The 13,867-nt window shown below is 37.0% G+C and overlaps 1 protein-coding gene across 1 annotated transcript in view; it reads right to left on the bottom strand.

Moving 5' to 3' along the window:
- Positions 1-13,867, bottom strand: part of MAN2A1 (mannosidase alpha class 2A member 1) — a 168,157-nt gene that overhangs the window by 123,337 nt on the left and 30,953 nt on the right. The window contains 1 exon segment of the mRNA XM_045087157.1: positions 3,768-3,939. Coding sequence (XP_044943092.1) covers positions 3,768-3,939 — 172 coding nt within the window.

Here is a 13,867-nt window from a genome sequence, read left to right as displayed (position 1 = left end):
ACCTACAACCTTCCTCTACGTCTGCCTCTCCTGCTTCCATCTGTCCACCCTCATTTCACTCAGATGCTTACTAATGACTCACAATGCTAGGTAGTAATATACAGATTAGCTGAGCTCAGGCTAAAGCTGGCCTGTCTGACCTGAGGCAGGAAGATGGAGGATCTGACATGGCTGAGAGACCATTTCCCAAAAGGAAATCGGGGGAACGGCCTCTGGCCAGTCCATATTAACTAACACCCATAACAAGGAAACAGAGTATTTAGTTAGAACAGGAAGGAATTGAGGCCAGTTTCACTCTCTGTTTTGGGACAAATTCCAGGTATATATCCATCTGTTATTGTTCAAGGATAAATAAAAAGGGGGAAAATATTTGGACTTATAGGGTGCTACATAAAGAATGCAGAACTGAGGGCTAAAAAACAAGCAAACAAAAACAGTTAAAACCACACATTCAAAGGCTGAAAAGAACATGTTTCATAGCCCAGAAAACTGAATCTGAGGTGGGGGAGAAAAAGAGCCCTTAAGAAGAATCTCCCAAACACAGTAAATATAACAAAGAAATAAAAAATGCATGTGCAAAGGAGAGACTCAATAACTAGAAAATTCAATCTCCAAAGAAAATAAAAACAGTACATAGTAAAAGCAGAACACATTAGCCGAAGATATGCTTGAACTGACAGACGGAAAATTTAATAACAAGTTATACCTAGATACGTGGTCAAAATTTAGAACTTTATGGATAAAATTTTAAAAATCCTAAAAATGTCTGAGCGGGGAGGTGGAGGGGAAGGTTATCTTCACTGAAGCAATACATTAAAAAGCTTTTTTAAGAAAGAAAGCATATATTTTATAGTTAAATTCTTTTATTAAAAGATGAAGACACAGTGGGTTAAGCCTCTGTGTTTGGCTCAGGTCATGATCCCAGGGTCCTGGGATCTAGCCTCATATCAGGCTCTCTGTTCAGCAGGGAGCTGCTTCCCCCCCTCTCTCTGCCTACTTACGATCTCTCTCTCCCTCTCTCTCTCTCTGTCAAATAAATAAAATCATTAAAAAAATAAAATAAATAAAATATGAAGACTCTCCTGATGACTTCGGAACTAAAATCTATATTGAGTGTCCAAGAGTAAAAGGCTCAAAGTGACAAAAGTTGAAATAACAAGAGCTTTTAATATTTATTAAGGACTTCAAATACACCAGGCATTGGGCTAAGATTTGTATTCATTCAATCCTCATAAAAAACAAATAAAATATGTCCCAATATTATCCCCACTTCACAAACAAAAAAAAGAAAAACAAAAAAAACGAGGCACAGAGAGATTAGGTAATTTGCCCAAAGTTCACACAGTAGATGGGAGTTGTCAGAATTTGAACCCAGGTAGCCTGGTTCCAGGGCTCAACCATTTGAACAGCTGTTCTAAATGAATTCTCTTTAATGTAAAAAGGACAGTAGAGATCAGGCAAACCCCAACAAACTACAAGTGAGTGGTAGTAATAGTAATTTTAGTTATTAAAAAGAGAAAAGATAGTTATTTGTTAATGGTGAGAGTTAAAATTTATGATCAAAAAAAGAAATACTCAGCCCAAGAGGGTCCAAACCTTAGAGCCCCATTGTAGATGTTCAAGAAACAGATGCAGAATGAACGACAGAATGAGCTAATAAGCAAAGACCGGGCATGAATCCTTATGTACTGAATTTAAAAAATAATAAAATCCCTAAAAATAAAAGGAAGTCAACAGGGGAACAGAGACAAAAATAGGTACAGTCACTTCTGCTATAAATGCTTGCTTCAAAAACAAAAATTTACTCCAAAGTGAATGACTATATCAGTGAGCAAATTTTGTATTGCTTAAGTAAAATTTTGTCCCTGAGAAAAAATAAAAGAAGGCAGAAAACTGCACCCAGCTGAATCAGCCACAAAGGGACACATAAGACAGACACACACACACACACACACACACACACACACACGTACACATGTGCCTCCAAGGTCTACCAGCTACCTCAGTTCACCGCCTGTGTTCATGACCATCCACATATGCCAAAAAACTTTGTGTCAAGTTTCAGATAACCCACTTTCTACTACTTTGCACTAACTCACAATCTGTACCCCTTTTGACACCCAGGTCTACAAGCAAATCTCAGGTCTTTTATTGTAGCATTTGCGTATTTCTAACCACCTAACATATGTAAAACTCTACCAGCATCTTTATTATGTTCCCATCTCGTGTGTGTATGTGTGTGTGTGTGTGTGTGTGTGTGTGTCACTAGCAAAGATTATGAATGTTGTGCCCTGTCAAGAAGAAAAAAACAAAAGGTCTGATGGATAATGATGGAAAACCAATTCTCCCCAAATTATCTTTAAATGTTTGTGTCAACTTCCATCAAAACCCTTTTCTTTTCTGATACGGTAGGAAGGGTTTAACAAATTAATTTTAAAGCTCCTTGGGAAAATTAAGAGGTCATTCATTAACGGAATTTTTCAGTAAAGAAAGACAAGGGGAGATTTAAACTGCCTGTTAATAAAACAGATCTTAAAGCCCCAACAATTAGAATCAAGCAGAAATGTCCATGAAAAAGGTCAGAAAACCCAGAAATCAATGCATATTTAAATACAATAAAGACCAGCACTTCAAGTCAGTAGGGGGAAAAATGGACAATTTACATCTTAGGGCAGCAGCAGAGCACAGCATGGGAGAGAATGGCCTGTGGGGCTGGACAGGCTGCCCGGATGGCACACCAGCCAGGAGCATCCCAGCTGGGTGACCCCAGACGACCAGTGTCTTTATCTGTGAAACGAGGACAGTCATTGTACCTACTTCACAGACTGCTGAGAGGATTATCAGTTATCATTTGTGAAGTGCTCAGAACAGCCACTAAAACAGTAAGTGCTATATATGTGATATTAAATAAATAAAAGAAAGCAGTTCATGCCATGATAATCCTTAACCTCGTGGGAACAGAAGGGAGGGAGACATGGGGAACAGAATCTCCCATCATACCACATTAAAAAGATAAATTTCAGCATTTTAAAAACTGAATGATAAATTAAACTGGGTGGGGGGAAAGGACTGTTCATTTGATCTTTAGATTGGGAAAGTAAAGCATTAAGAAAACAGATTAATATGTTCAATTACATAAGAACTTTTAAGTCTGTATATCAAACACTAATAAGTAAGAAAATAACTTGAGGGAAAATAAGGGTTGATGTACATGCATATAAACTTACAAATGGGTAAGAAAAAGTATACTATGGAGCAATTCACAAAACACTTAGCCTGTGTATATGAGAAAATATGCAACATTATCAGTAATCAAAAATTGAAATTAAAATATTTCAACCACCAAATTGGTCAAAGTTTAAAAAAAATTATATTGGAAGCCAACTAGGCAGAGACATTGGTACAATTCTATATGGAAGACAGAAGAATACTCTGAAACAATCTTCCCAGGGGTCACTTTGATTATAAGCTTCAAAAGCCGTTTAAAATATTGAGCCCCTTTGACCTAGTAATTCAATTTCGGGGACAAAGGTGGAACACAGGATTTCAATAGCAAAGTTTCAAGTCACTTTTTCAGAGATGAACCAGAAACAAGGAAAAAAGGATGTGAAGAAATATTTTAAGTTTCAGATAATAAGGCTAGGAATTTTTACCTTCTAAAAATTCAACACTTCAGTGTATAATTAATGTTTAATATTACCAAATTGCAAAAACAAAAAAAAAAAACACAAAGAAAACAAAAAACAAAAAACAGTTTTAAAACAAACCTTTTAATAGCATCCTTCTTCGGTTTATCTATAGTATCCCACCACTTTGAAAGGTAAGAAATCTCAGACCACATAAATTTTCTCCGTGAGTCTTCTTTCAGCTTGATGACCATGTTATTAAAAATATACTGAGTCATCTCTCTAAAGTAGTCATCAAAAGTCTTCAACCAACCTAAATCAAGACACAAATATACAACAAAGGTCTGATTCATATGTCTGCTTTCAACTGAGTCACATTCCATTGCATCACCTTTGGAAGCCCTTAGATATTTCATTCATATGAAGACACATTTAAAAATTTCAGAAATGTTTCAAGTGGTGAAATTCCATTTCAACGGACACAAAACTCAAAAAGTCACTGATGACAAGAATACTCTGAAAACTGCAAAATTCAGATAGAAATGAGGAAAAAATGAGAAAATGACCTGAGGACAAAAAGTATTTATTTATGCTTAATAATTATGGTATCAAATTCAATTACTTATATCTATCTCTAATTTAAGGAATTTGCTTTAATTTTAAAAATCTGAACAGCATTAATTAACAAGCTGGTACTACTCATAATATGGGATGAAAACTGTATCTTTTCATATGACATCTGAAATTTCCTACCCATTTTAGTAAGTTAAATCAAGAAAAAGAAAATCACAAGAATAAACTGTATCTAAAAGCCAGAAGCAAAGTAGTAAGGTAATTAAGAGCCCTATTATGAATACAGAGAAGTAGAATTCTGCCAAGAACGGGCATTAGTTTCCAAAGGCTGTAAATTATTCCATTTTTTGGAAGCACAAACTGACACTAATCAAACACCACAAGTGTATACATGTACGTCAGGTCTTTTTCAAAAGAAAATTGCAGATATTGAGGACTTAGTTCTTGGACTTTTCTCAAATAGCCTGGAAATTTTATCTAAAGATATTTGCAATTTCACTATAAAGAAACATCAATTTATAAGATTTTATTTATTTGCCAGAGAGAGAGAGAAGAGACCACAAGCAGGGGAAGCGGCAGGCAGAGAGAGAAGCAGACTCCCTGCAGAACAGGAAGCCTGATGTGGGGCTTGAACCCCCGGACCCTGGGAGCATGACCTGAGTCAAAGGCAGACACTTAACTGGCTAAGCCCCCAGGTGCCCCATTACTATGAAGAAACATTTTTAACAAGACCCATACATCCAAGCATAGCCCTGCCTGTCAGAGCATCAAAGCAACATGATGAGCGGATGAGGCAAAATCATGCCTAGCTGTCTACTGGCCAAAGAGACCCTTCAGAGTACAACCTCTTATCTCTCAAATCTTACAGAGGTAGGAGTTTCTATACATCCAGGCTAAATGACTTCTTTATTTTTTCCAAACCTCAAACATGTGGGATGACTAAAATATTAAGGGGTCAATGGGTTAGTTCTTTTTGTCTATAATTACTATCTAAAATATACTATATTGGCTAGAAAAATATTAAAATCTGCTAGGACAGGTAAGACAATACAACGATTTTGACAACGAGCTTCTGAAAAGGGCACTGCCACTATGACTATATTTCTCCCTTTTAACTAAAATCTATTCATTTAATGCATAGTTATTTAGTGAGCATGTACAAAGTGTAGGTTTGAATGCAGTGTAAAATATTCTTTATAGGACTTTCTTGATCTAGGACACTTTTAAGTACTTTTAAAGTCACCAAAGAAATACTACATGGATAATTCAACTTTTCTATGTTCAAACAAAAAGCTTGTACATAGAGAAAATTCAAAGATAGCTCACTAAATAGTGGTTTGCAAAGAATTCCATTTTGCTTGGCTAAGATACAAACCTGGATTCCTGCCCCAGAACACAAAGGCAAGATCCACATCTGGATTCCCAAAGACAAGGAAAGAATATCCAACCTACCCCTAGAATGCTCTAACTCACTGCTGAGCCCACCATGTCAAGATCCAAGACAAAAAAAAAAAAAAAAAAAAATCAAGTGCTCAGACCTGAGCCCAGGATATAACACAAGACTTGATAAATACTAGTTACTATTATTTTTTCATCTTCATCAGTCTTTAATTGTCCCTTCCCCATCTCTACAATCAAAACGGGTAAAAGAAGAAATAAAAGTTATTTCTAGCATCTAAATTTTGAAGAGTACACATTTATTTAAAACATTTAAACCAGCTGTTCTACATCTTAAACATATTGGTGACCCAAAACTTTGGTTTACAAAGAATTCAATGAATGGCCCTGTTATGGGCTGAATTGTGTCCCCTCAAAATTCCTATGTTGAAGTCCTAAACCTCCATACCTCAGAATGCAACTGTGTCTGGAGAAAGGGTCTTTCAAGAGGTGATTAATGTATAATAAGGTCATGAGGGTGGGTCCTAATTCAATGTGTCTTTATAAGAAAAAGAAATTAGGACACAGATACACACAGAGGAAAGACCAGACAAAGACAGAGTGCTATCTGCAAACCAATACAAGAAGGCCTTCGGAAGAAACCAACACTGCCAACACCTTGATTTTGGACTTCCAGCTTCCAGCTACCAGAACCGTAAGGAAATGATTTTCTGTCACTTAAGCCACCCAGTCTGTAGTACTTTGGGATGGCAGCCCCTACAAACTAACTTAGCCCTAGGACAAATCAGTGTTGTTACCATCCAAAAAACAAAGATTACGATGTGGAGAGAATTTATTTTACCAAGTACCATCGTAATATTTAACACCTATCTACCTACATATTGCAAGACTCAGGCTAAAATCACATGTATGTAAGTAACATCTACTTCTGTACCACAGTATTACTATATAGGTGCAGTAAGGACCAGTAAATTCTTGAAATGTCTCTGTGAAAATTACTGTCTTTAAGACATCACACATAACTTTGACCTGAATTTCAACAAGGGTCAAAGCTAAGCCCTAATTATTTGGCTATTAACTCAATAAAAGAAAAGAACTATGAACAACAGAAGGACTCCAAAATTAATTTAATAATAAAACTCTGGTAATCTAGCATAGAAAGGAAATTTAGAAGAAATCATCTTTATGAAGATGAAAAAGTAACAGTTTTTTTTTCTTTTTTAAGCACAATTACGTGTTTTCATCGGTTATAATTTGTTATTAGCTAAGACCCTTTCAAAGAATAGTTTATCACAGTTTTCATAAAGAAATCACAGTGACTGATTAATCCATTTTGCCTTCAACACTTCATTTGCCCTTCCACAATCACACAGAAAATATGTCAAAGATATTTACATGAGCCAAAATACATGCTCCGAGATGTCAACTTAAAAGCCTTCCATAAAACTCATCTATAATAGATACTAATATCACTACAATACAGCACAATTAATGAAGAATGAACTAAAAGATAGCCTCTTGCAGCTTTCAATATTGAGTAATATAACAGTAAATTAGCTTTTATTGCTCTTATACAATAGAGTAATCAAGTATTCCCTCTATACTGAATTGGCTCTTTCTTTTCCTCAATTACTGTAAAACTACAATTGTATATTAACATGAGACCAATCAGAAAGATAGTATTTTATGAAAAGTTGTATGGGACATAAAATTATATTCCTACCTCTGGATTTAATAATCTTAGGACATTCAGTAGCAAACTGATTTACTTAAGTGGTCAATTCACAGCCTTTTTCTTTCCCTTGAATACACTTGGAAATTGAACCGGGGCTAGAATAGCACGAAGAATACCTTTCCATTTCCTCTTTTTCCCCTCTAACAACACTCTAACCCATAAAATAGCTAATCACCATTTTTTAGTAAGTGGGGAAATATCTGAAACGAAGAATACATAATTAGAAGTTCTATAAGGCAGGCATAACTCCAAATTCGCTATCACTATTTTATCATAAAAAAAGTTCTAAAATATAAAACCTAGTAAAGTTGACAACTCTACTGCTTATTTTTAATGCGTATGGACAATTAAACATCTCGTAGCTGTTCACTGACAAAACACAATTTTTTAAAATTTGACTCTTGATCTAGCTTCAAAGCCCAAAGACTTTTTGTGGGGCTCTCATCCTCAGAAGGAACACTCAGTTTTATCTGGTTCAAGGGCATACACAGCACCCATTTAAGACCTGGGCAAGGGGATCCCTTCCTGAGCCCTGGACACTTGAGGGATCGTTCCATTCTTCCTCTGACCACACTCCTTTCACACAGTAAATTCCCAAAGCAAAGAACCTCCCCACACAGAGCCTGCCCTGGCCTGCCCTCTCTAGTACCAGGGCCCAGAAATCTGTACTCAAATGGCCCCAAGACAGTTTCTAGAGCCCAGCAGGGGCCTTCAATAGACAGTCGGCCTACAGGTGGTAACCTCCCTAGCCTGAGCAATGGGCAGGGCAGATGCAGTTTGCAGAGGTATGGGAAGAGTCCTGGGGTGTGTGCAAGCAAAGGAGGGCAGGTTTAGGACAGGGCCATTTCTGGGAGATGGAACTGGGCTACCAGAGGCTGGCTCTTTCCACACACACCAACACATTCCAGTGGAGAACTGGAGCCTGATGCATCTCAACCTACGCCCGGCCTTCCTGATAACGGTTCTGTTTCTCAAGGCAGGAGAAAAAGACCTATTTTTATTTATCAACGTATCAATGTGATTTATGACTTTTAAATGTTTATACAAAGGGTCTGAGGGCCTCCAGGTATTTCTGCCCCAATTCCTACAAATTTAAGAACCTATAACCTGAACTTCAAAGCAGTCAATTCTCATGAAGCTGGCACCTGGTATGAAGCTTACACTGTCAAGAATTCAGTAAGTATGTGATAGATGAATGAAATGTATGGCCGAAAGGATGGGGCGAGGGGAAGGTATATGAAGTATAGATGTAAGTTTATTCCTTCAACTAGAAATGAAACCAAAAGGAAAAGACACGGCACACATACACAATTAGCTCTAACGCATTCATTGTCCGTTCTGATGCTAACCTAATAATCTCTGACCATTGTCTTTTGAGGCTGTATTTTATATTTAGAAAAAGCTATGTCAGCCCTAAGATGATTTAAAACACACAACCCAAAGAGGGCATGCCTCTCAAATCAGTGCTACACTATTGTGATTTTAGCTGCTATGATGATTTTTTTTATAACTATATTTATTCTACACAAAATTAAATAGGTACCAACTGTTAAGAACACATGAGAAATTTTGAGTCAAAAATAATTATAGCCAGATAATAAACACACAAAAACTACAACTGAAGCTTCAGATTACTTCTGTTTTAACAGGATACTCGCAGATTTAAAAATAAGTACAAATATTCATAAAATAGGAAAGCTTCTTTAATTCAGGAATTATGTTATTGTCTACCAACATACGATCAACAGGTTTCTTTTATCACTTGTTAAACCCTTCCACAGTTGACTGCAATAGCCAGTCTTACACTTAAGGCATCACATACCATCTTAGTTGGTATTATTGTATCTGTTTTAATCAAATCTAATGGTTAATTTTAATTGCAACCTTTCTATTACAAGTTAAGCCTGTCTCCACCCTCCCTCAACCCAACAGACTGTGGAAGAGCTTAAAACAATGTCCTGTTCCAGATTATTCATTCAAACACATTCAAACCTCTAAGAAGGCAAAGCAATAAAGTTAGTCAGTAAAAAGAGATTCCACAGTGAAAATATGAACAAAATGCTGTGGGAATAAAGAAGTGGTGAATTACTACCATAAGGACAGAAGAGATTCTTAGAATAGTCATCATCTGGCTAGAGGAAAAAGGTGGTAGTTCCCAAATAGAAGGCAGAGCATATGGAAAAGACACTAAGCTACAAAGGTCTGTGTCAATTTCAGGGAGCAGAAGGCAGGCGGGTACGGCTATATGGAAGCTTACACAGTGGGAGTATGGAGAGAAATAAAAATAGAAGTGGGGGTCAGATCACTGAAAATCCTCTAAACCGTTCTTGAATCTTGCTGAAAATTTAGGAGAAAGGAAGTTAGGGTGTTTTCATCTGTGCTTTCAAAAATGAATATACAAGATGTATACTCATATACTATACACCATATATACTCTATATACATATATAGTATATTACATATACTATAGACTATACATGAAGGAAGGTTAGGTAAAGTAAAAAACAAACAGGAAACGAGGCCCCTGCAAAAATTCTCGTGAAAACATTCATGAGGCCAAGGAAGCAAAATCAAGAGAATATGCTGACAGATGCTCCCGAGAGGGAGGAGAGAGAGACTCGAGGATGAAATTGAGGTTTTCCAGAGACCTGTGAGTCTTTCAAAACCTAGAGGCCTGCTGAATCCTGTATATGCTTCTGAACTCGGGTTTCCAGAATCACCTCACCTTTTTTCCAGGTGATTCAGTGTCATCTAATAGTTTTCAAAGCATATCAGCTTCACTTCCACTAAGTTGTTTGAGATACAGCACTTTTTGAACCCACGTAAGATGTCCTCACTGGAAATTCTATCCCACACCACGGGAGCCGTTTGCATTACTGTTAGGAAAGCTGGGGTTTTGTTCATCCTACAGCTGTATGTATAATGCCCAATTGTGACTCCTTACTATATTGCTTTTCAAAATGCCCTTTAAAAGACCTGTGTACCTCAATATTTGACTCCTGCATTATGAGATCAACCACCACAAAAATTTCTAAATCTGGGCTAAAGTCACTTCCCTCCCTTGTTAAGGACTCCATCCAGGAGCATCAGTTCACAGGACACGCCAGGCCCTAATATGTCCTCCCCAAACAGAGCTTAGTGGTTTGAAAAAAAATGAAAAGTGTCTATAATATGAGAGACATCTTTAGAAGCAAAAGTAAAAGTGACTTCCTTCAAGGAGTTACTCTGAGTATATCAGGCTAATTAGCCTTACAATCAGGCAAATGCAGGGCAAATTATCAGTTTCTAAAAGAAACCATTTAAAAGCTGGAAAATACTACTTCTAAATGACTTGCTAATTGTAAAATATGCAGCAATGAGGAAAACCACTCACCATCTCATGTACTCAAGTACTATTTGAGGACAGGGACATCCATTTTAATAAGGATAGACCAGAAGGAAAAAGGACGGGAAACAGTGCAGTGAGGGGTCTACTTCTGCGAGATAGTTATAAAATGTTTTATATGATTAATCATACTACAGTAGATGATATCTGACGTGGAAACATTTAAAAGATCTTCTCCTTAGAAGCTCTGCCTGTGGTTTCATAAGTATTACCTTCAAGAGTCAATATTAAATGTTTCCAAGTCCTGAGTCCAGAGCTGGACAGCTTGGGTTCAAGCCCAGCCCTACCACCAACACATTACTTGGACTCTTCTGCCTCAGTTTTCTCATCTGTGAAATAAGGGTAATAACTAGACTTTTGCCATAAAGTTGCTGGGAGCAGAACTGGATTTAATATGTGTATAGAACAGGGCCTGAAACACAGAAAATTCCCGTAAGTACTAGCAATTATTTGTATAACTGGCGCATTGGTGAGCTCTGAAGACCCAGACTTGAAAGACAGACAAAAGTAACCAAATTGGGAGAATGGGGACCTGTTTGATGACTACCACATCTCTAGGTGCTACTTGATCTATGTGCTCCTAGGGAATGCAGTCAGAGCCACAACAATCAGCCTTTTCCCTCTGAAAAAGAACCTCAATATACCAATTCTAGAGATTGCTTAAAAAAATAATTCTAAAGAGCTGTGTAAACATTTAACTCTTAATGCCAACATTTTCTTAATTAAGATTGCCAGATAAAATATAGGATGCGAAGTTAAATTTGAATTTCAGATAAATAATGAACAAATATTTACTATGTGTTCCATATGATATTCGGAACACATAATACACTAAAAAAATTATTGTTTATTGGAAATGTAAGCTTAACTTACTTTTTTTTTTTTTTAAGTTAAATCTGGCAACCCAAAGAGCTCCTGAGTGGCTCAGTCGGTTGAGCACCTGACTCTTGGTTTCCACTCAGGTCATCTCAGTCTCCTGAGATCAAGCCCGGAGTCAGGATCCATGCTCAGCGGGGAGTCTCTCTCCTTCTGCCACTCCCATGCTTGAGCACTCTCTAAAATAAATAAATAAAATCTAAAAAAATTTTTAAAAAATCTGGCAACTCTATTAACAACCCAAGTTTCAGATAAATGTGCCGAATTAGTTAATCCCCATAAAGCAAGAAAATCAACTAAAAAAAGTATCTGGAGAAGCAGCATAGTAAAGAGAAAGAACAGAGATCTCAGAATCAGGCAAATCTGAGCTTTAAGTGGCCACCCTGTACCAATTTATAACTGATGGATCTCAAAGACATTAGTATACCTACTTTAGCCTCACTGTCCTCACCTGGTAAATAGGGTTTAATTTACTAGTTTTGAGGGTTGCAGAATGGATTACATGAAGCAACACACACTTGACACTCCCCTAACACAAGACAGGCAATGACTATCAGCCCTTACTCGGTTCTCCTCCATACTATCTAAGCTCCAGAAACTCAAATTTCCCATCACAGTAGTCAAAACCAAGAACTCAGTTTAGCTCTCAATTACTGAACAGAACAAAGTGCCCCCGAAACTGTGCCCACGAACAAACCTCCCCTCTCCTGACCACCTCCTCCTTCCACTCTGCAGGTTCCTTTGGCAGCAGGACTTGCAAGTCTCCCCTGTTTTCACCCACCTGTGCGATACCTACCTAGGGCTGCCCGGAACTCTTTTCTTCTGACTGTGCTGAACAATATATGAACAGAAAAACCTTTCCAATAACTTAATTCTGTGACTGCCTCACGTTTTTGGTCTTTCTCGTTTTTTAAGAATAAGGGCACATAGGGGCACCTGAGTAGCTCAGATGGTTAAAGGTGTCTCTTGATTTTGGCTCAGGTCGTGATCTTGGGGTCATGAGACTGAGCCCCACGTCTGGATCTGCACTCAGTAGGGAGACTGCTCAGTAGGGAGACTCTCCCCTGCTTTCTCTCTTTCTAAAATAAATAAATAAATCTTTAAAAAGAAAAAAAAAAGAAGGGCACACATAAACACATTTCAAATTATCATATAATGCTAAAAGCAAAATTGTTTTCTTAATTTTCAAAACAAAAGTGAAAAATCCTACTCACTCATTTGAATCAACAAAAACTCTAGAAGAATTGCAAATGTGCAAAATAAAATGATTTTCCACTGTGGCTCCTGTGCCTAGGTCTCTCTCCTATTTGGAGTCATACCACATGGGGGATTATTTTCTAATGTTCATTTTACAAATTGCTTAACTAACAATATGCTGTCCAACTTTCCATTTAGTATACCTTATCTGCTCTCTACACACTGTGATTTCTTTGAAGGAAAATTAACTAAATATTTCAGCAGTTTAAGTAGTGGGAAGGAAAGAATTAAGATTGCAGATACAAAGGGGCTGTAATTGTGTTTTAATCAGCTTATTGAATATAACATGAACATGTATCAATCAACTGACATTTAATTTCATGGTCTATGATTCAAAACTTTTCAAAAGCGTAACAGTACAAAGTTATCAGCATTTACTTAACAATTCCTTTCCAATTTTGTTTTAACTCATGTAAGCCACATAAAATACTGTATGACAATTGTTACATGTCCTCATGGACTGGAAGAAGGCACGATCAGGAATTAAAATACAAACATAATTTGAAATTTATCTGTCTTGTGAGATATCAGAACTTCATCCAAAAAGAAAAATACCAACATATATAAAAACACAGCAACGTAATCTTAAAGTTAGGGAACGCAATAGAGGAATCTTTTAAAAGTCTGTCTCAAACACTCCTATCCCCAATAGACAAAACTCCATCGACGAAACAAGCCACAGAGCTAAAGTTTGTTTTAAACTGTTGCTGCAGAAAATGCAAACAAATCTCTCTAAATCTCATTTAGAAAGTAAACTGCCTAACTGCACATTCATTTAGGAGTATTATACGAAGATTTCCCATTACGAAGTCACATTTTGACTCGGAATGTTTGTGCACACACTTATCTCTTTTCTTCCACTGAAAGAGGGGTTTCTTCATGATTCGAATCATTCATTTAGTTCTTCACAGAATAATTTAGTTTACCTCAACTCTACTTTGGTGAAGGAGCAATGAAAATTATGAAGAAAAGACAGCGGGTTCTGTTCTCTAGCACTTTGCTTAATAGCAGAAATCG

This window comes from Mustela putorius, unplaced genomic scaffold (assembly GCF_011764305.1).
Source record: "Mustela putorius furo isolate JIRA1106 unplaced genomic scaffold, ASM1176430v1.1 tig00001063_pilon_pilon_pilon, whole genome shotgun sequence".
Lineage (NCBI taxonomy): Eukaryota > Metazoa > Chordata > Mammalia > Carnivora > Mustelidae > Mustela > Mustela putorius.
The sequence above is the reverse complement of the archived record's forward strand: the minus strand, read 5'-3'. Positions and strand labels throughout refer to the sequence as shown.